At 38.2% G+C, this 21,792-nt stretch overlaps 1 protein-coding gene across 2 annotated transcripts in view; it reads left to right on the top strand.

The window, feature by feature from the left end:
- Nucleotides 1-21,792, top strand: part of ntrk3b (neurotrophic tyrosine kinase, receptor, type 3b) — a 138,715-nt gene that overhangs the window by 20,069 nt on the left and 96,854 nt on the right. For both annotated transcript variants that reach the window (XM_058400188.1, XM_058400189.1), the window contains exons 2-3: nucleotides 8,151-8,225; nucleotides 11,119-11,190. In XM_058400188.1, coding sequence (XP_058256171.1) covers nucleotides 8,151-8,225; nucleotides 11,119-11,190 — 147 coding nt within the window. The remainder of the gene's footprint in view (nucleotides 1-8,150; nucleotides 8,226-11,118; nucleotides 11,191-21,792) is intronic.

Genomic DNA, 21,792 nt, shown 5'->3' with positions numbered 1-21,792 from the left:
TGGTTATTAGGTCTTAGATAGTCTTGTTATTGCTAATTTCTGTTCTAAGCTGTCGTCTGATTAAGTATTATTAGGCTGTTATTATATGTAGTAGAATTAAAAGTGTCATTAGTGGTAAAAAAAAACAAAAACAAAACAAAACCCTAGCTCAGGGCAGGTTTTAGTTTATGATAACCTACAACAAAGTTTCCATTAATCAAATGATTAGCTGCATTATAAAAAATATATGATGTCCAAACAGAAGCACAAAAACAGGGCATAAAGTGAGTTATAGCAGATTTTTATCATGGTGTTGCTGCATCTCTCAGTGGACTTGCACTGGCTTATGAGTTATTCTCACCCCTGTTAATGAACATAGTAGAAAGTAGATTCATAAGCTTACCTTAATGGGTTTAAGACTAGGAAATGGCGACAAGCATAAGATTTGTTAACAATTGTAACATTCTATATCGTCAGAAAAATTCAAACTACCCTCTTTTCTATACATGAGCTCACAGATGATTGGATAGTGTTGCACTGATTGACAGGAGAGAGAGTACTGCCATCATTTCCACCCAGAGAGATAGATAGATAGATACTTTATTCATCCCAAAGGGATGCGTAGCTATCATGGATATCTTCTTCTTTTTCTTCAAGTGTGTGTACACTGTCCCAAGCTACTTACTCTTTTAAGTTCTCTTAATTATAGGAATAACTTTTGTATCAAAGTCTAGCATTTAAATATACCCTGTGTAAATCTCTTTACAATCAGACTTCCTGGTTGATCCTGTAATAGTGTTGCTAAGCTTTTGTTGTTCTCATTTATAGTACTGACAAAGATAATATGGTAATGTGGGCTGTACAAACTGTATCTCCTTACTCTTATGGGATAAACAGGTACAAGTGAGATGTCACATTGTGTTTTGTAGTTGTCTCCAGCTTCCAAGCCTTGTTATTCTGTACCGGTAATTCTCATCTGACAGTACCATCAGGGTATGGGAGTGAAGACTAAATACACAATGAGACCCATGAGGCCTCAGATCTACGATCTAGATCTCAGATCGACTATCAAGACAGCTGATTAAATCATTTCCTCCACAAAGAGTGAGGCTGGGAACATCGCCAGCTGTAGGCCCCCTTGTATTGCTGGCCACAGACTATACATTGCACAACCTCGAACTGTTAAGAGCTATCGAAGGCCTGCTGTGTTTTCTTGGCAGCCTTTATCCTTTTTTAACTTATTACACCAGGTTACAGGAACGTTAAGAATTACGATTTTCCTCAACAGAAAGCTGACCATGACAAAAAATATTTTCCCACCTGCCTCTCTGGGTGGAAGGCTCTTCAGGTATTTGTAATAAAAGGACTGTAGGGGATGCAGAAAGTGGAAGATGTACCTGCAACCATTAAAGAGATATTTAACCGATTAATCACTTTGCTTGAGTCACAATATGTCTTCTGTCTGATATTTCAAGCAAGCAAAGATTTTCTAAATTTTCTTAAAGTGAGCATATCTGCAAAATGCAACATTCACGATAATATATTTACAGTCATACAGATTGCTTTTATTTTCTGTTGATTTCTAATAAGTGACTCTGAACATCACTTAAATTGATGATCTAAGGAGGATCTAAGCAGGCTTACTTAGATAAATTGAGCAATCATTGCTACTGTACAGGCAATGCAAGTCATTACCATTATTTTTCTATAGATAGAAAAACCAACAGTGATGGAACTTCGGAAATTCGGGTGTAGACAACAGGACTATAACAAGCAATGTTTATAACAAACAATTGAATAATCTGTCAGTGTTAATAAAGATTATCCCCGTTCCAATTACAACAACAACAACAATAATAATACAAGATCTAATGGATCTCATTATCTAAACTGTGCTAAATCATGTCTTATATGTAGACACTACCATACCTATTTAACATAATCATTAATTACAACTAATTAATAAGATAATCATAATTATAATCAATCAATCATGAATTAGGAAGTTGTCACACTAATACGTACAAGATTGTATCTCTAAAGTCTCTTCAATGAAGCAGTACATCATATGAGACTAATGTCAAACAACTGGCTTATAAAATAGGACCTTTTCAGAGCTTTCATTTTAAATGCTCATGCACCATCAGCGTAATAACTTTGCTTTGTCTACATGACACTGTATCAAGTATTTTGAATAAAAAATACCCTTTTCATTGTATTTTCTTTGCCTCTTTGACTACCCCTTCAAAGAAAACAATTACCCACATTCCAAGTTTGTTGCTTTGCTTATTTATTATTTGGTTGGTTAGTCTTATTGCAGCTTTAGACGAGAGAGAAGGCAGTAAAATAGAGACTGACAGAGTGACTGAGATAGTGAACAATGTCATGCTGTCCTTTTATCATCACATGCACCTAGTGGAGATAATGGAAAACTCATGTTCTCTATTATTTTTTGCACCACAGTCTTTCATTCCGTTGCTTTTTTTTTTTTTTTTTTTTAAGAAATAGATTTGGAAAGGTGGTAAAGCACAAAATACAATGGAGAACTGCACAAATTATAAGATAAGAAATAGAGGTCGGGCAGTATGGAAGAATTCACAGTATCATAACTGTACAAAGCAATATAACATTTTAGTATATAGCAGAATTGGTTAATAACTTCACATTTTCACAGATATAGATTTTAAGGGTCATACAAAAAACGCCACATTCAGGTCCCATGATTTTTTGACTGAACTGTTTGAATGTTGCGAAGTCTGAGACATTTTTTAATACTTTACTGTTGTGAAATAGGAACAATGTGTTTCCACCCACAGGACTGTTGCTCCCAATTCTGATGTTTGATCTGAGCATTAAGCTCTTGATCGGTATCTGTATGATTTTATACACTGAGCTGCTGCTACAGGATTGGCTGATTATTGTACAGTTGTTCCTAATAAATGTGTGGTGATTGTAGATGTGTGTTATGCTGCATAGGTACAATTTCCACACGAATTTACATTTAAATAATTAAAAGACATCGGACATAATAACTATGCAAACGCTGTAATCGTATTGCAAATATTGCAATTTGGTGGTTTTATTACATTTATTTATTAAAAAACTTTTGAAAAACAACCCCAAACCCATAAGTAGACAAAGTCATGGCAAGATTCATAAACTGCACAAAACATATAACTGTGTATAGAGCAACAAAAACATAATGTTACACTATCATGGATAACAGAACGGAGGGACTGAAGCAAATGAAGGAGGGAAAGACAGAAAGTATATAGGAAACCTAATCAAGGAGAACACAAGGCAGGTGTGCACATACACAGGAAATGAAGAAGAAGTATACATTACAGCACAGTGAAATTCTTTTCTTCACTTATCCCGGATTAGGAAGTTGGGGTCACAGCACAGGGTCAGCACCCTGGAGTAGAGAGGGGGTTCAAGAGCAGCCTGGCAGTGCTGGGGCTAAACATTTGAGCCATCAGAGCCATAACAAAAAAAGGATAGACAACAGAGGAGGATTTTTAGAAATATGTAGGAGGAGGCCCTCTGGCAGCTGGCAGTAAAATGTCCACAGTGAAAGTGCCATTGCATTATGCTCCTTATAATGTCACGATCTGCATCTGTATCTGTTTATTGCTCCACATAGCCATACCTGTATATCTATTCAGATAAGTGAATGGAAATATATTTTAACCACTCTGCCCTCTGAAACACTGGAAAACACCATGGCAGTATAAACCCCAGTAGTATAAATGCCAGTACCTTCAGCTTGGACTGTAAATTCTGTCTTTGACAATTCCTCAGCCGTAGCTACATCATTTGAGTTTATAATTGGTCACAACTGAAGATATGCATGAGACTTTTTTTTAATTATACTCACACAGTCAATATTTTTGTTTGCACCTCCAAATTTAGTTTATTTTCTTCCATAAAATTTAAAACTAATTGCTAAAAAAAATGTTAAAATGCTTCTTGTTTTGATGGGCATTTTCAAATGTTTTCCTAAATTTGCTAGTCTACACTGAAGCTTTGGTCTGCGTCCTTTCCATCAGGTGCTTATTTACTTTCTATCTCTTTGAATTGATGCTGGAAAGTTGAGGAAAAGCACAGTGCCATTCAAAAGGAAGTGGAGTTGTTTCCATTGTTTTTGAATACCTCCATTTTCTCAGTGTTTTCAAATGCATCCACTCGGCAGAGCATATTTGAAATGCTCCGTTTTCCCTGGACAAAAAACAGCCTCTCAGTGCGGATAGAAGGCCAAAACATAGATAAAAATGTATATTTTCAAATTTAGTTAGAATAATGTGGATGTGGCCTTATGTTAAACTGTTCTGATCCTGACCAAGCAGTTACTAAGGATGAATGAGGCAACAATGCAAATATGATGTATGGTGCCTCACATTCATGGTTTTTGTCGCATGAGCTTCATATCTGGCTGCTTACTTGCACCTGCAATAAAGTGAAAACCTCCTGCTTGCATGTCCCATGGGATCTCAGCATGAACACACACCTCTAGTCTTAACCAGATGGCCAAATAAACCCCCCAAATTGTGTGACTCCTATCTGTATCTGTTTAGAACATATTATCTACTTATTGTGTATAATTAGGATTTTGATGTATTATATATGTTTAGATGTATAGTGTACTCTACATGTATTAGTATGAATCATGCAGGGACCAGCCTACATAACCTCTGTTCTACATAACCTCTGTTGTTGTTTTTTTTGCACGGAAAACCTAAAATGTGTCTCAAAACATGACTGCAACAACAGATGGGAGGCAGATGTAATTTCAGGAAGTAATTCTTGAAAGATTATGCATGTCAGACATGTTTGTGCAGCTTGGTTTTATGTAGTTACACTAAGGATAGAAAAAAAAATGATGAGGATAGTTCAGATTACCAGAAAAGAAAGAGTAAGGATGGTTCAAGCTTTGGGCTATAGCTGTCTTATGTCCTGACCAAGCCAAATGAATGATGCCAAACTTGGTGGTGAGGAAATGATTCTGGCTTCTACACTAAGTGGCAGCTAGTCTTAAAAGCCAGATGTTTAGCATTTGCTAGAGTCTGATATGTTTCAGTTTAGCTTGTTTACTCACCAATAACTATTTCAAACAAAACTCTTTAATAACTTTCAAAGATGAGATTTTATGAACCTTTTTCTCAATCCAGAGACTTAAAACCTTTCTAAAGAAAAGCTCATGGTGCCACAGGGTCCAAAAGTTTGTTTTCCTGATTGACTCAAGCACATTGACATGCATAAACACAGAAGAGCAGAGAGCCAAGATTCTGACGCTTGTGGCCAGAAAGGTGTAGAAAAGATATCAGACGCTCTGTGTGTATATCGAGAAGATTCCAGATAAAAAAGCAATCACACTAAAAGAAGAAAAGAGCTGCAATGCACAGACAGTATCGATTTTCATTTGTGATGTGAGGACCTAAAAAGCAAACCCAAAAAGCAAAACCTTTTTTTTTTTCTTTTTTTTTTTTTTGTTGCATTGCTGTTACTTCACAATCATAATGGTGTTGCTTTTTGAATTAAATGCTGACTTTGCATAAGAGGTGAAGGTAGTTCTATATTGCACTGTAGTTCACTTTCATCAATCGTCCCACACTGAAATGTAATACCTCTCCAATCAGACCAATAGGTTAGGTTAATTTTCATGGACACATTACTGTCTTGATTATTGCTTCAGTCCAACTACATTGATTAACCCTTGATCAACTTTTTTTCATAATAACTACTAAAACATGCTGAGTGTTAATATTACTAAAAATACATTTCACAGCAAGCCAATGGAGATATTTTAACAAACGTTATGTTAGACTTACTTAAAGTTAGGAGTGGTTGTAGCTCTCCAACATCCATCCATTATATAGATAACAGTAGCATGTCATACATACAAATCTGAAACCCTGTAGCTTAACTATGCAAACTTTAACACATATTTTAGCTAATTTACTGCATTTGGATTTAGGCAAAGATTTGTAAATGTCATTGCTTGCTCATGTTATTGCTTTAGTGCTAAAAATCATATGGGTACACTGTTTTAGATGGTGCTTCAGGACTGAGAAATGAGAAAATTGAAAAACCTGCCATAGGAACAGGTACAGAGTTCTTCTGTTTCACAGAGCAGTGTTTCTATTTTAAAACCTTGGCTGTTATAGTAGCAAAAGTAAAAAGAAAAATGTCAAACACCTCACAATACTTGTCTGCTAAGTGACTCTGAAGTTTCCAGACTAAATTCATCCAGTCCCCAAAGCATCCGGGAATTTCTCTCCCTGGAAGAGTGCTGCACAATGCCAGGTTTCAGATTGAAAAGAACATAGATCAATGCCAGCAGAGTGCTTCTCAGACAGTTTGTTTTTATTAAATGTTCTCCCATCAAGTTACATGTACCTGAGCCATAGATCATTTAAACAAAGTCGTTAATCATGTTCAGTCATGATTATTGGAAAAGATAACAGGCTACAAACCATTGTGAAGTTAAGTGTAAACTAGAAGACGTACTTTACCCCAGTCGTATATGAGATAAGGTTTTAAATTGGATTGGGGTGATTTGATTATTTAGAGACACTTGAATTGCGTGTGGTCTTTTTTTTTTTACCTCTCTGTTCATATTGTGAGCAAACCAACATGGAGGTTAGCATAGTTAGTAGCTTGTGACCGTAGATTTTGATGGGTCAGGACAACATTAATAACAACGGTCAAGTGGCTATCATACTTATGCAACAAGCTACTATTTAGTGAGTATTTAGAGTAATCCAATAATAAGCAGTTAAGAGCTGATGATGGAGAGTTATTTGGCATACGGTCTAGAAGCTTCTCAAGATACGAACACAAATACATCTCAAGAATCGCACAAATCACCACACAAAAAAAAAGGAATATGGAAAAGGAAGACATGTTTTTCTTCCTTTTCCAAGTCTTTGAATAGGAAACAAGGTCACTGAATTTTGGATGTATAGCCATGGCGTAAATAACAGTGACTCTGGCAATGTTTCTGTCAGCAAATGCTTTTCAACTACAGATGTTCATAGAGTGTGTATGGGAAAGAGTGAATCCTGCCCCAATGGACCTGCATTAGCACTTGTTGCAGTCTTATGGATATAGTTACATGCTGAGCTAAGCTCATGCTAAACTCATTTTAAGGTTCAGGGAACAGTTGAATATTTATTCGTGGTATTCCTGTTTTGTGATGGACTGACCTTTTCTTCCCAACTCAGATCTCCAGAGCATCTCGGATGAGCTTCATACACCACTGTGTGTTGTTAAAAAGGGCCAGGCAATCAACTGCAATTTGGTTTTAAGGCAGGCGGCTTAGTGTACTGCTGAGCTCATATTAGAGTGAGCCCGCCATCAAGGCTCTTTGGGGAAATTACAGGCCTAAGGAGGCTGTCTGAAACCAAGGGCCAGTAAAGCACGGTGGCCTCTCCTGTATTACATTAACCGCAGTGCAACTCATTTGTAAAGTGTCACCCTCTTCCCTGCTGTAAACAGAAACATTAAATCTGCCAGATCCACTGCGCTGGAGTCTGCTTTCAGGGGCTCGTAGGCTTGCCAGGGAGTGGATGAGCACAGCAGTGTGCACATGCATGCAACTGAGAAGGTTTTTATTCGGTATGTGGAGTCCGTCTGTCAGCAGAATATGCGATATCTCAGTAGGAACGACTCTCTCTTCTGCCTAGGCTGCGTTTGTTTTAGCCAGAATGGAACGTCAAGACATTTTATGTCCTCTGACATTCACTGGATCTCCCAGCATATTTTTTCAGATGTTGTTTATGCAGAATAAGAATCAATACAATCATTTCACTGCAGCTGATAACATATAGCATTTGTTGTTGCTTTGATTGTGACCTTAGTGTTCACAGTGGGTCTGGGAAACGGATTGATTTGCTCTAATTACTTGTGTGGTTGTGTGGTTTGCCAGCAATCACTCCCTTAGGCTGTCTACTTTGCCCAGGAAGAATTGCAGCTGTTGTTCTCTATGCTGTATATATATTTCACAGGTGTACCAGAGGCTTTTATTTTTGCATTATTCAAAACCACAGGGACCATCCACTGGAGAAATGCACCCAGCATAGAAGGAACATGGAAACACAAATATTTCCATCCCCTGCTGAATAAATTGGTGTCAGTGGCATTCACTTCTTTTTTCTCTGTTCCCTTTGCAGACACATAGAGAACTGGACAGGACTGCAGATCCTGAAGGACGTTGACATGGAGCTGTACACGGGACTCCAGCGGCTGTGAGTGGATCACTAGCTGAATTCAAATGCATTAGTACAAGTCCTTGTATACTTACTATTACTTAGCTACTTATCTAAATTTATCTCATTTTGTTTTCGCACTTAAATTCCATTTGATTACAGCTAAGTAGTCATGTCTGTATCCAACATGGAATGGTACACTTGTCTTTTTGTGTAATTTGTACCTAAACAGGACAATGTTTCCTAAGTCTGTCTACATTTTATTTCTCCTCCCAATCTTGGGGGGAAAAATAGTGTGAATAATCCAACATTTTCAGTTATACCCTTGGTTGTATTTTAAATGCTCCTCCGCAGTCACTGATGATGAGATTATGGGTGACACAGGCTACAAAATTCAGCCCAAATACACACAAAATCTAGGTTTCACTCTGTGTAATTATCTGACTAGACTGTTGCTGTTAGGCTGCATGAATCTACAGTCTCTTCTAGAAAGATTTCAGACTTGCTTTTCTTACAGTCACTGGTGGTGTTGTTCAACTTGTTTCCACTAGACCAAAATAATCCACCTTAAGACATTTGTTAAAAGCAAATAATTTGATATGTATCACCCCAAAAAACTTTAGAAAAAACTTTAGAACTTTAGAATAAAACTTTTTATCTTTTAAACAAGCATTTCTTTTCTGTGCTTGTCTGTTGAAAATTCTGGCTTATAAACAACATTGATCACTATTCCTTGTTCTTCTTAAATGGCATTCTTCACCCCATATATCTAGAAGTCATTCAATTTCCTCTCAAGATACCCGCCACTGTGAAACAGGAAATAATATGACAGGGTGAACCAATCACATTATTCGACTTCCAGCCCTTTCTTTTGAAGTGAACCCCAGGCTGCTGTCGAGAGATTGCTATTCTGGACAGCATCCGGGTTTGAAAACAGCTTTTACACTCAACGAAGCATACCGAACCCACAGTGCAAATGGCATAGCATCCAGAAATAGCTCAATTGTGGAAAAACTCTAATGGCTTTTAAAAACTGATTGGACTCATTTGATCTACCCTCAGTTACAGAAGCTAAGGGCTGATTAAGGCTGAGTGGGTTATGTACTGAATTAAGAAATGGCAAGGTCTTATTAATCAGGCCATTTAGAACAACTGTTCTTAAAGTGGGGTCCAAGAACCCTCAGGGGTCTGTCATTTTATTTTGTTACAATGGTGGAAATCAGAGGCAATTTTCATCAAAGCATTATAGCTAATAGCTTGGTTTTGTGGGTTATATCCAAATGACTCACTCAAACACAAGCCTGTAAATAATAACATGGATGTAGTGTTAATAGAAAGCTCTGTTTAAGTTTGAGGGGTTCCTGGCTGCCAAAACATCCGAGAACCCCTGATTTAGAAAATACCAGTATATTCATACCTAAATCCAAACATTATGACAACTTTACAGAACCAGACATCAAAGATATTTACTGTAGATCCTATGCAGAGCTTCCCTATCCCTCCTCCTAATCCCACAACCACCATCATGCTGACCATCAACTCCTCCCACTTCCTCCTCATTGTTTCCCTTTTTTTTTGCTTGTTTTGTGCTCACCCAGAAAATGGTGCAGTCCTCTCTTTCTTGTTAATCCCTCACAAGAAAGAACAAGTGATGGATCCCCACTCCGATTTGCATTTTTCTCATTAGCGTTACACTCTTCTCCTGCCCCTGTTGGGCTCTCCTAGTGCATCCTACGCCTTGGGGGTGACTCACACTTCCGCATCTGAGTCAACCACCAAACCCACTTGAGGTCAAAGCATCATCATCTTTTGTTCAAATCCCTACCTAACATTCTCAAGCTCTAATTAGATAATACCAAGACACAGAGATGTGATTATTTCTGTATTTGGACAGGCTGTGACAGTGTAGTTTTCTGGTACAGACCAGCCTGATCGATCCATTTTAGATGTAGACTGGTTGAAATTTGGTACCAACCACTAAAAGTTAAAAAAAAAAAAAAAAAGAAGCTGCTCTGATAAGTACGATCTTCACAAGGTGTTATAAGTTGTGGCACATCTTTAATGGTAACATTGTTATGAGGCTTTTTTAAAGTCTGCAAATTCATTTTGAAGACTAATTTTCTTTCAATAAATTGCTCGATATTGTAGATTCCCAGAAAAATGGCATAAGAAGAACAGAAAAAGGTACAGATTCTAGAACAACAGTCTAAAGTTATTGAAACTTTAGATTCAGAAATGGAAGAGGCAATGTTTTGCGTTTCCAACAACTCAGAAAATAGTAGGCTCTTATGATTTATGACATCGTAACACATGCTTATCATGAAGTCAATACCAATTTCTGATAAGATTCCTGCATATTAACTATGATTTACATTCTTGTTTGCAAAGTCTTCTCATTCACCTTATCAACCATGTGCAACACAAGTTGTGCAACAAATGTTATAATGCGTTACAGCCATGGTAATAAGGGTAATCCTGTAACGACTACTGATCACTTGTTAAGTGTAGTCAATTTCTCCATGATCTTTCTGTAATGAAAGCACCGGTATGACTGCCAATTTATCGCTCTCCAGGAGCTACTATTCATTGCAGCTGCTGCAGGAAATCATCAAGGTGAAATTGTGGCCCCTGATGATACCATTATTCTAATGATTCCCTGAAAATCAGCCTGGCAGCTCCTAATGAACTGGTGGCATTCTCATTTCTGAACGTTTAACCTGCAGTACCCTCTGCAAATGATCAATAACAGAGGGCTTCAGATGAAACGATGGTACGGACAGCTGTGTTGACGGAAGATATGGGCATGAAAAACACAAATAATCTATCTGAGTTCCTTTTATCTTTGGTAATCTAATTGAAACCTGTTTACACATCTTATTTGACATGAATATGAAGTTCTTTCTTTGATACCAGTTGTGTTTATATTCCCCAGGACTATCACAAACTGCAATCTACGAACCATTCAAGCACGTGCGTTTGCACAAAACCCTCATCTCCGTTACATGTGAGTATCATCTCAATTTCCCCGTTTTGGGTTATAGATTAATAAAAGCATGACAAAATTGTGGTTATTAATTTAGAGAAATGGTAGATCAGTGGGAGTTTGGAGTTAGGAGTTTGAACTGTTGTTGCTGTTGTTGACCCTGAGACCAAGCTGCCACTGTTTTGGCCCTTGACCATCACCTGCTCAGTTGTTAAAATTAGAGAAATGTAACTTGCTCTGGATAAGGGTATCTGCCAACTGATGTAAATGTAAATCAAGCAGAGCTGGATTGGACATTGTGGTGGTCTATTTGGTCAGTCACTTTCTAATTGGTCCTTTGGTGCCAAGTGGGCGGTACCAGCCACCATTATAAACAATCGGACAGGCTGAGTTGGAGTAGCTCATCAGGATTTAATGAATGGAATAAAAGTCATTTAGAGGATGTCTTCACTTGAGTCACAAATAGAGCAGATGGACATGCTAATTGTGAAGTCGTTAAGGACGAAGATGGGAGCTTCATCAATGCAGATTTAAAGGGACTCTGAAATGCCAGGAACTGAAGTTGCACACTTGAAGTGCACAAAAGTGTCACAGTTAATGGGCACCAAGGCAGACAATAAGGATCAATGAATATTACGCTTTGAACTACATAAAGTTTTTAGCTACACATTGACCCTGGGAAAATTATAGCCACAGTCACATTTAATCTATTGTACTACAAGATGCAATACTTTTCCTGGTTATGATTGGGATGACGCATTTTACTTTTAATATGTTCGACTACAAAAGACGTTTTATTATTTAACACATGCGCTTGGTGCTTAAATTACTGCTAATTTAGCTGTAAACTGTAATGATTGAGCCCACTGGCAGTGCATTAGACTTTCAATCAATCCAGCAATCAACAGTTTTAATGGTGCTGGTGCACACCTTCATGTATCAGTGCATTAGTCAATAGGTATTGTGTTTCAGTAACAATTTTTAGCCTTCATGTCCACTCAGGATTCCTCTTGAACGTTAATCCTTTGGTGTACAAACAAAGGGATAGTTTCTTGCTCTGTTGTGCATGTTTTTGATTCACTGACCCTTCAGTTTCCTTCCATATGGAGCTTTGAAACAGAAAAAAACTTGTTTATTTGAATTCTAAATACATTACATGAAATACAATTATTTATTTATTTGTTTTTCTCTTTGTTTGGACTTGCTCGGGGGAAGATTTGACTTTGTACAGATATAATTTGAATTGCTTTTTAAAATAATTCACAGTTTTAAAGACAGATTTCAAAATATCAAATCTCAAAAGTAAAGATTTTATATAAATTAGACAAAAGGATAGCTAGACTCTTTCAGAGTGGTCAAACACATAGTTGTTTTGAGCATGGTTTTTTATGTTCTAAAAATGCTGATTTAAAAAATGAATGAATGAATAAATGAATGAATTAATGGTGAAATAACTGAATTCCAATTCAGCATCTAAATTTGACTTTTAACTGCTAAGAGCTGCCACTACAGAGAATTACCACTGTAAGTAGAAACTAAAAAAGTTTCCCAGGAATTCCTGGAAGCAAACACCTTTTGCATAATTTCCAAAAAAATCTTATTTGATTTTAAAAATGACAAAAACATCATATTTACTGTATATTTTTTTGTAAATTCTTACCCCTAGCAAGTTCAAAACAAAGAAAATAAACCCTGCCAAATATGTTTATTTATTTTACTTTATTAAACACAGCACAGAAAAAAGAGCTGCTATTTAATGTGATGCATATTTAATAATGTGTCATTTAAAAATATGCAATTTATATTGAAATAATTCTGCCAGCTTCAAAGCTTCATACTTGCACCTCACACAGTATAAATCTGATGGGCTTGTTGTCATAGGGGAAGAGGAAAGGTCAGGTCCTGCTGGGGGGACTGAAAAGTCTGTCCCTCATTAACTCGGTCCCAGCCTACGTAATGCATTGTCTGAAAATGTCACTTTAGCGAAACTACTTTCAATGTCACCTCGTTCACTCAGGGCCAATTATAAAGTGTTTACCCCTACCTGACTCAACCGCCCTACTCCTACACGACAGTGTATCTCATGAGAAGGATTTCCATGCAATTTTTCTGAATTTAGATTAGGTTTTAAAGTAAGATGATATCTACAGTATGCAATAGAAAGAAGAAAATAAAAAACAAAACCTTCCTGATATTGTTGCTGTAGCACTGGCTGTAACTCACTGCTGTAGCAATGAGTTTAATACTCTATGACACCTGCTATAACACAATCAGAGGCTCAGGGCACAAAACTGAAAGGCATCACCAGGGCCCTGAGTTATAGAAGGTTTGCATATCTAAAAACCTGTGAAATCTTCATAACACCTGGAAAAATACGCATGCTGAATTTCTAACAGAGTCTGCGGAGGATAATTTTCACAAAGTAACACATTCATATATGCGTATTCCAACTCATGCAAAATGTCATCAGTGAAGGGATCCTGATGAAACCTACCTAAAGTTCAGCTGTTTCTAAAGGATTTTCTTGACATATTTTTGGTTATATCTGTTTACGGAGGCAGTGGTAAAAAACCCCAAAAAAACAAAAGCATGTATGAGATTTTGTTGTTGAAAAGTACAAATCATAGAGGGGTACAAAGAATTTCCAAATCATTAGATGTATCATGGAACAGTGTAAAGGCCATCATTAACAAGTGGAGAAAATGGGACACCACAGTGACATTACCAAGAACAGGGCATCTCTCCAAAATTGCTGAAAGTACAAGAAGAAAATCTATCAGGGAGGTTGCCAAGAGACCTATGGGAATGTTCAAGGGGGTGCAGGAATATCTGGCAAGTGCTGGTCACTCCATGCATGTGAAAACGTTCTCTCCTATTTTTCATGTGTGGTCTACAAGGTAAGTTTGCTAGATGGGAGCCCTTTTTTGCGAAAGGAAAAAAAGATCCAAGCCAACATTAATCACCTTGAACCATGTGGAAAACTGTTTTATGGTCTGAGGATACCAAGGTGGAATGTTTTGGACATAATTCTAAAAGACAAGTTTGGCACAAAACCAAGACAGCTAATCATCCAAAGAACGCTATACCCACAGTGAAGCATGGTGGTGGCAGCATCGTTTTATCAGACTGCTTCACTTCAGCTTGGACTGCGGCTCTGTTCAAGAGATAGGGAGTCATGGATCACTCCAAATACCAACCTATTTTGGCCCAAAACCTTCAGGTCTCTGTTAGACAGAGATGAAGGAAATGTTCACCTACTGGCATGAAAACAACCCAAAGCACAAATCAAGGCCAACAAATAAACGGCTTCCGAGAAAGGTGATCAATGTTTTGGAAAGGCCCAGTCAGAGCACAGATCAAAGTAAAAAAAAAAAACAACCTGTGGAATGACATGAAGAGGGCATTGCACAGGACATCCCCTTATAATATGATAGATCTGGAGATTTTTTTAGGGAAGAGTGGAATAAAGTTGCTAAATCAAGATGTGCTGAGTTGGCAGACTCTTACCCAGAAAGACTGAGATGCTGTAACAAAGTATTAGTTAAAGGGTGTTGTGAAACCAGGTTAATATAAATTGCTTCTTTTTCATTTTTTCCTAAAATTTGAAATTGTTTTTGTTTGTTTTTCACTTGTTTGTTGGCTGGAAAAAAATCTAGCATGATTTAATCGAGGGTGTGTAGGCTTATATCCGTTGTAGATTCATTTAGCAGCCACAATGTGATTTAATAAACCCAAAAAATCTCTATGAGAAAGTGATATATGTATATACACATATTAACGGATAAATATTAGCTTTAGCCAGTTGAAGACCAAATGATGCTATATGCTATATTCAAATAATGTAAAAGTTTATTAACATTATTATTATTATTATTGTAAAAGTATAAAATTATTAAAATGATAAAAATATAAAATTATACAATTATAAAATTATTATTATTTTTATTATTATTATTATTATAAAGTGTAATTCTGATCATCAAAATGCAATTCTCAAAATAATGATATTAGCACCTCTGAAAAAAAAACAGCATACAAAGAAAGGTTGTAAAGGTTTTCAGTCAATTCATTATTAAGCAGAATAGTATACAGAAAGCAGAAAATAAAGTTTCTTAACTGAATTTCCTGCTGGTTACAAATGAGTGATCCTGCAGGTCACATATCATCTGTATATACTGTAAATTAAACTTATTTTGTTATGTGGAGATGCAGAAACTCACAGCCAGAGCTTTAATATCTAGCCGTATCTCCTATAATAAGAGTGAAGTAGACCGTATAACATTATACATCTTGAACACAATCCAAATATCTGGATTGTGTCAGAGGAAATGTGGTCATTTTAGGCCAGTAGTCAGAGAAGCTGAGAACCTAACACACAGTGACCGCTATCGAGTCTTTTCTTTTATAGCAATGCCGTTATCATTGTACACATCAATAGAAGAAATACTAAGGATGTGAGAGAATACAAATGTAATACTTTTCTCTCACATCAACCTGAACTCTATGAGGTGCTAAATCTGCAGGGGAAAATGTTTCAATGACCTTATTTTCTGCTCCTAAGTGTTTCTGACAGACTCCAGACACCATCTGGGAGGCTCTGTATATCGTCCAATGACAACGGAAGTAAAACAGCTTGGGTTTTCAGAGTGTCCAATTTATAACTGATACATGGGGCCTAATCTAAGAAGATTTAACAAATTATTTTACTTCTGAAGTACTGGGAATGGGCACAAAAATTGAAGGTCTGATGGTTAATGGCTAAAATATTTTACTTTATTCATATCTTCTTCAATTGCCACTGATGGTTTGTTTTATACTCGAGACCTCCTTACTACAGACTCCTTGTCCGTTCAAATTGCTGTTTTTTGAACTGGTTTCATGTCAGGCCTCCGGCAGACAGTTAACGTGGAAGAAAGCAAGTGTGTTTCTAGGCCGTCATCAAAAGACCCCAGTGTGTAAACACACAGTCTGTGTTCTGCTGCTGCAGGGTGATGGGCTAATAGCTGCAACTGCAGGAGCAGGATACAGTGACCGCTTTCCCACAGGAGAACGTGTCTTCCCGCTGTGACACTGTGCTTGGATCAATAGCAGCTTTAACACGTGTAACACCCAATCGCTGAACCGTGCACGAGCCTCTGGGGACATGCTTATTCCCTGTAGCTGATAAACTCTGAGATGTCTACGCACAGGGAATCCCCTGTGAATTTGCTTCTCCCTCTTTGTCATGTCGAGGCGACGCATTCCTGCTTTTTTTCCGGTATGAAAGCTTTCAGCACGCTTAGCTGCCGACTGAACAGCGACAGTCGAGCTGTAATTGACAGATGAGTCAATCCCTCCAGATCTCATTCTGCTGGTGGCAGCATCGGCTGAAATAACAATGCACCGTTTGAAGGTCTAGATGAGACGAAGGCGGGTTGTCTTTGACAGACGGCCGCTGGAGCTCTGTGTACACAGCTTGGAGAAGGCGATGGCAAGAATACAGCAGCTCAACTCTGAGACTGGGAGAGAGATTTTCTTAGACCTTGGGGAGATGCTAGCAAAGATGTCTTCCATTCACACCTTGTCTGATCACCAATGAGGTGGGCCTTGTTCCAGCCTGCTCATCAGACTCTGGCTGGGAGTCGATTTTTTGCGGCGTGGGGAGCACCGCTCCTCCTGCTTGCATCCTGTGTGCTTTTTCTTCTTCCTGTCGATATTGGACATCTCTCTTTCCATTTTGGTCTAAGCGCATAAACTTTGTCAGCACCCTAAGGGGAAACTTGACCTTCCAGTAATTAGCTTGATTGAGTACGAGTCTAACACGGGCACTTGTTTACCGCAAGTTTTTTGAGCTGTCTATACCTGTGTTACAGCACAGAGGCTTCTATTTTAACCAACATTTCAAGCCATAATAACGTCTGTACTTTAAAATCAAACACCCACATTTTCTAGGAGATGTGCTTTCCAAGTATAGCAAGTTCAGCACAATGAAATTGTTTTCTCTGAATATTCTAGCTTGTTTGGGAGTTGGGATCAGGACTCAGGGTCAGCTATTATGCATTGTCTCTGAAGAAGAGCTTTGCTCAAGGGCCCAACAGTAGTAGCTTGGTGGTGAACTCTGCAGTTAAACAGAAACTTAACTATAACCTTAAAGAATGATCATCCATAATCTCCCACAATGCCATGATTGTGTTTGTCCCATAATGATATTTATTGCACCAACACGAGGAACCAGAATAAACATCTCCCTCTAATGTTCTGTTTGTTGTACATGTGGGAAATTAAATCTTCTGATGAACCAGCAATCCTGGATGTTCCATAAAACTATCACAGAATGCTCATTAGCTTGTAAAAATGTTGTCTTAGATAATATCGCAGCTGCTACAGTCCTGTGTAAGACCTGATCGGTTAGCCTCTCATCTGTCGTTGTACTGTCATGGTTGAAGTATGCTTAATTGCAAAAAAACTTACAACTGAAGTGCATCTGTTGTGTGGACAAAAGACTGACATCGTCTGTATTACTGAAATGCCCCAAAAATCTGTATATCTGTATATTTGATTTAAACCCAAATTGGGTAGCTTAAACCCTTTAAAACATGTCAAATTAAATATAAACCCTACCACTATGACCACAAAAAACCCAGAGTTAGAAATACCAAATCTCTCTGCAGTTGCTCAACCTCACCTACATTAATCCAGGTTTATAGAATAATTGGTGTGTTAGAGACGTGCGTAGGACTGCTTTTTTTCTATGTGAGTTATTATTTTGTTTACTTGGCCATCTAAGAATGTAGCTGGTCCAATTTTGGTCCCAAAATATAAACAAACTACTCGCCTAATTTAAACTAGCATGATCCTAACCATGCAGGTATAAAGATGCTGTAAGTACACCACACAGCACCACAATCTTTATTCATCCTATGAGCTAACTCTCACTAAATCAACTACAAGACCAACTATATATTTGCAACGATACAAAAAACAAAACAAAACATCAAAATCTTGAAGATGCACTAGGATTCAGATCACTCAGTCGACATTTATCTGTCATATACTGCCCTTTGTAATCGCCTGTCTGAAAATAATTTGAATTTAGCATCATGACTTTTCCTTCCCATAAAACTCCTTTCCCTCAGGAAGCTAGGCTTCATCAATGAGTGCATTCTGTGAGTGTTTACCCAGTAATCAGGTTTCCTATTAAAGCAACAATCAAGGATTTCATTTGAATTCAGCGTTTGCCCTGGTGGTTCATTTCACTTTTTATTGATGTCCAAAAAAAGTCAAGGAAAAAACTCTACTGTTTAAGCTAAAATTAGCATAGAATAGGTATAATTTGTAAGTGAGGCATATTAAGGTGCCTGTTCATTAGGGATCAGGCAGAATTTAAATGAAGTAAACTAAAACAGCTTAAGACAGTTCTGCTTGTGTCGATTAGGGACTGCGCTGATATAGGCTTATTACATCTTTAACCATATGTCTGGGTCATTCTGCAAAATCTTAAGTAGTTCTTCCCTCAGCAGAGTTGGTCATGCATGTTGAATAAATTAGAAGTAAGTAAATGATACCACAGCACTGCTGAATTCTTGAATCTGACTGGTTACAAGGTCTTCATTCATTTTCTTTAACAGCATCTGGATAAAAAAGTATGATATCTTCTTCATTTTCTACTATCTTCGTCGTCTATTAATAAATTAAAATGGCAATTGCTGAGGTCTAACAGGAATAAAACTCACACCATGATGACCAGAAAAGAATCACACCACGATGATGTTGATTATTTTCCTATGCTGTTCGGTTTTATTTGATCTGTGTATCTTATAACTAAATCTCATTTGAAAAGAGTTCTAGAAGTTTTAGAAGAGACCCATAATATTTTAATAGTCAGAGTGACATCTGCTCGGGTCTGCTGTGCTTGTGGAGACTCTGATGAGCTCTTGAGACATTTCAGCCAACACTACGGTGGCAGTGCCAGAGACACGGAGGAGGCAAATCTTTATCCTGTGCAGTATCACAAGCACATGCTGCACATATACGGTCGGCTTCCCATACCCTCTTCCTGTGAGAGCGCTTTCCGTAAACCAAGCTAGCATAAAAACATGAAAGATTTTTGCTAAGCAATAGTATTTTTGCCCATGAACAAAAGAAAATGAAGTCTGAGACAACAAACCCTTCTTCAGAGAGCTTAATATTGTTACAGGTATATAAAAGCCTGGTTCCATAGGCGAAAATTGGAGGTTCCACTGGATCCTTGGCTGGTGCCTTCCATTGGGTGAGAGTATTAAGAGCAGCTCTGTAAGGTCAAGATAACCTGCTGGTTTGAATTTCGCACGGGCGTGCTGCTTTTCTCTCCAAAGAGAGAACTCTGCCAGTTCCTGCTGCCATCTGCCCTCCTCTTCCAGTTCATCAGAACAGCTCAAGATGCCAGGCCCAGGTGCCAGGGCATAGCAGCTCGGCAGATGACAGTTTTGAGCTGCTGCTGCGAGGTGCTGGCCTTCTGCCAGATCGAGCTCACAGTAACAGCTCCACGTTCATTATTGCCCTCTCACACCTTCGTTGTGCATGGTGTCAATCTCTTTGAGCTTTGGTCTTGCAATCAACGCCTTTGATGGTGCAGACTAAAAAAGCAATGGGAAATAACAATTCAGCTGCAGATTCTCGCCCCTAGGACCATATGCGACCAAGAGCTAAGGGCTTCTGTTATTGGTGCAGCAATATTAACAGATGAGAGGTTGAATTGATCCGTGAGTTTAATATGGAGGCGCCAGTGGAGAGACGACCTGCTGGGAGAGACCAGCTGGAGGAACAGGACCTTAGATGATCCTTCATTTTACCCAGACTCTGAAAGCTACAGATCATTCATGTCAAAAATGTTTTTATTCTTTGTTCCCTCCAGGGTTCCATTACCCCACTACCACCATCCACCACCACCAGCAATGCCACTTTCTATCTTTTTAAACATCTCTTGCCAGGATTATATCTCAAAGCGTGATGTCCGACGTCCTAAATTCATCTCTTTCAGCCGTTTTGCAATCATTGAAAGCCAGTTCCATCAAAGCCAGGCAATCAGAGGAACGAGCATTTGAATAGAGAGTTGCTTGTCGGTGTGCCCTTTGGAAAATGCTTCCCATTTCTTGCCATTTTCCAGCAGAAAGAGCAAAATTATGTCTACCATATGTGACTTCATTTATCATGGATTGCTCAGGCTGAGATAAAGCAAAACTATTCCAACAGGCAGCCTATGTGCATCCTGTAAAATAATAATTTGGTGTAATAAAGGGCATGGTCAGTCAGTTGAAAAAAAACAATCACCTAACAGTGAACAGAATACATCATCAGAAAAACATAAAACATTCATAGATAATACATCGCTATCTTACTTGGTTCAAAGTCAACCTAAACTTAAAAGCATAAATTATGCTATTCATTATTAAATCCATTTAGGGACAGTCATTTGAGTGCACAGACTCTTCAATGGGAAAATTGTCACTACAGCAGTATGCACATGGCAGGAGAGTGTCACTGCATCGTAAAAAATAAGAAGCAGCCATGTTGTGGCATGCAGATGTGTCTTAAGCAACACTGGTTTACCGGGGCAGGATGTGGGTGTGACAGGTTAGGGGGTCAGAAAGTTGAGTCATGTCAAGTGGAAACGTTTTCCCTACTCATCTGAGTAGCTTTTTTAGTCTGTGGGAAGTTGGCAGGATTCCACAAATTTGTATCCTCCAGGGTCAAGGATCCTCCCCTCCCTGGATAGCCTAGTTAAGGGAACATGGGGTTTCCTGTGGGTCTCATCCCTAATCTAAAGACATGCGTTGTAGGGAGATTTACATTTGTAAATTGGGTGTATTGTGTGTTCTGTGATTGTGCCCAATGATGGGTTGGCACCCTGTCCCCTGCCTTGTGCCCCGGGTCCCATGAAATGGTCTCTAGGTTCTCTGCAAGGATAAGTGCTACAGAAAATTAGATAACTGTATAATCCTTAATTCTAATAAAAATATTCAATGATTCATTCAAGCTGCAGTTCAAATGCAGTTACTCAAGTTGTAATAATCAGCACCAAATGGTTGGGTTTTTAAGACTTTTTATGAGATAAAAACAGTGTTTTTTAAATAGCAACAGAGAGACAGTTATGGTAAATTTGGGAGAACTACAAAGGAAGAGAAGGTGAAAGACTACATACGAGAGAACTCTGTCCCAAATCATCGGTACAGATCAGCCTGACATCAAAATATTGTTTTCCTCCTCCTTTCAGCCATGACGGCAAACCTTTTAGGACTTTCTGTGTTTTTAAATTTAAAGCAGGTATCTTCAGCTATGAATAATAGACAGCTGTATGACTCAGCCTGGGTGCATTGAGAAGCAAAAGAGCATCAGTGGGATGGGAGGCGCCGCACCTGCACCAAAGCGCCTTTTGAAACTTAGCTGTAGCCATTCTGAAGAAATCTTTTCAGCCCTTGAACCACAGATAGGCAATTAATCTGCAGCTTTGTGTTTACCTTTTTCCAAGGTTATCTGGCACAATTTTTTGTGCTGTTATTTTATGACAGAAAGACGACATTTAGTCAGTCGTTCAGTGTGGGCAGTTTCACTCCGGCTGAATCACGGCACAGTCACATCCTTTCGAAGGATTGTTTGAAGAGGCTT

The sequence above is a fragment of the Hemibagrus wyckioides genome, linkage group LG10 (genome assembly GCF_019097595.1).
Source record: "Hemibagrus wyckioides isolate EC202008001 linkage group LG10, SWU_Hwy_1.0, whole genome shotgun sequence".
In the NCBI taxonomy this organism is placed as follows: domain Eukaryota; kingdom Metazoa; phylum Chordata; class Actinopteri; order Siluriformes; family Bagridae; genus Hemibagrus; species Hemibagrus wyckioides.
Note: the sequence above shows the minus strand (reverse complement) of the source record. Positions and strands in the feature narration are given on the sequence as shown.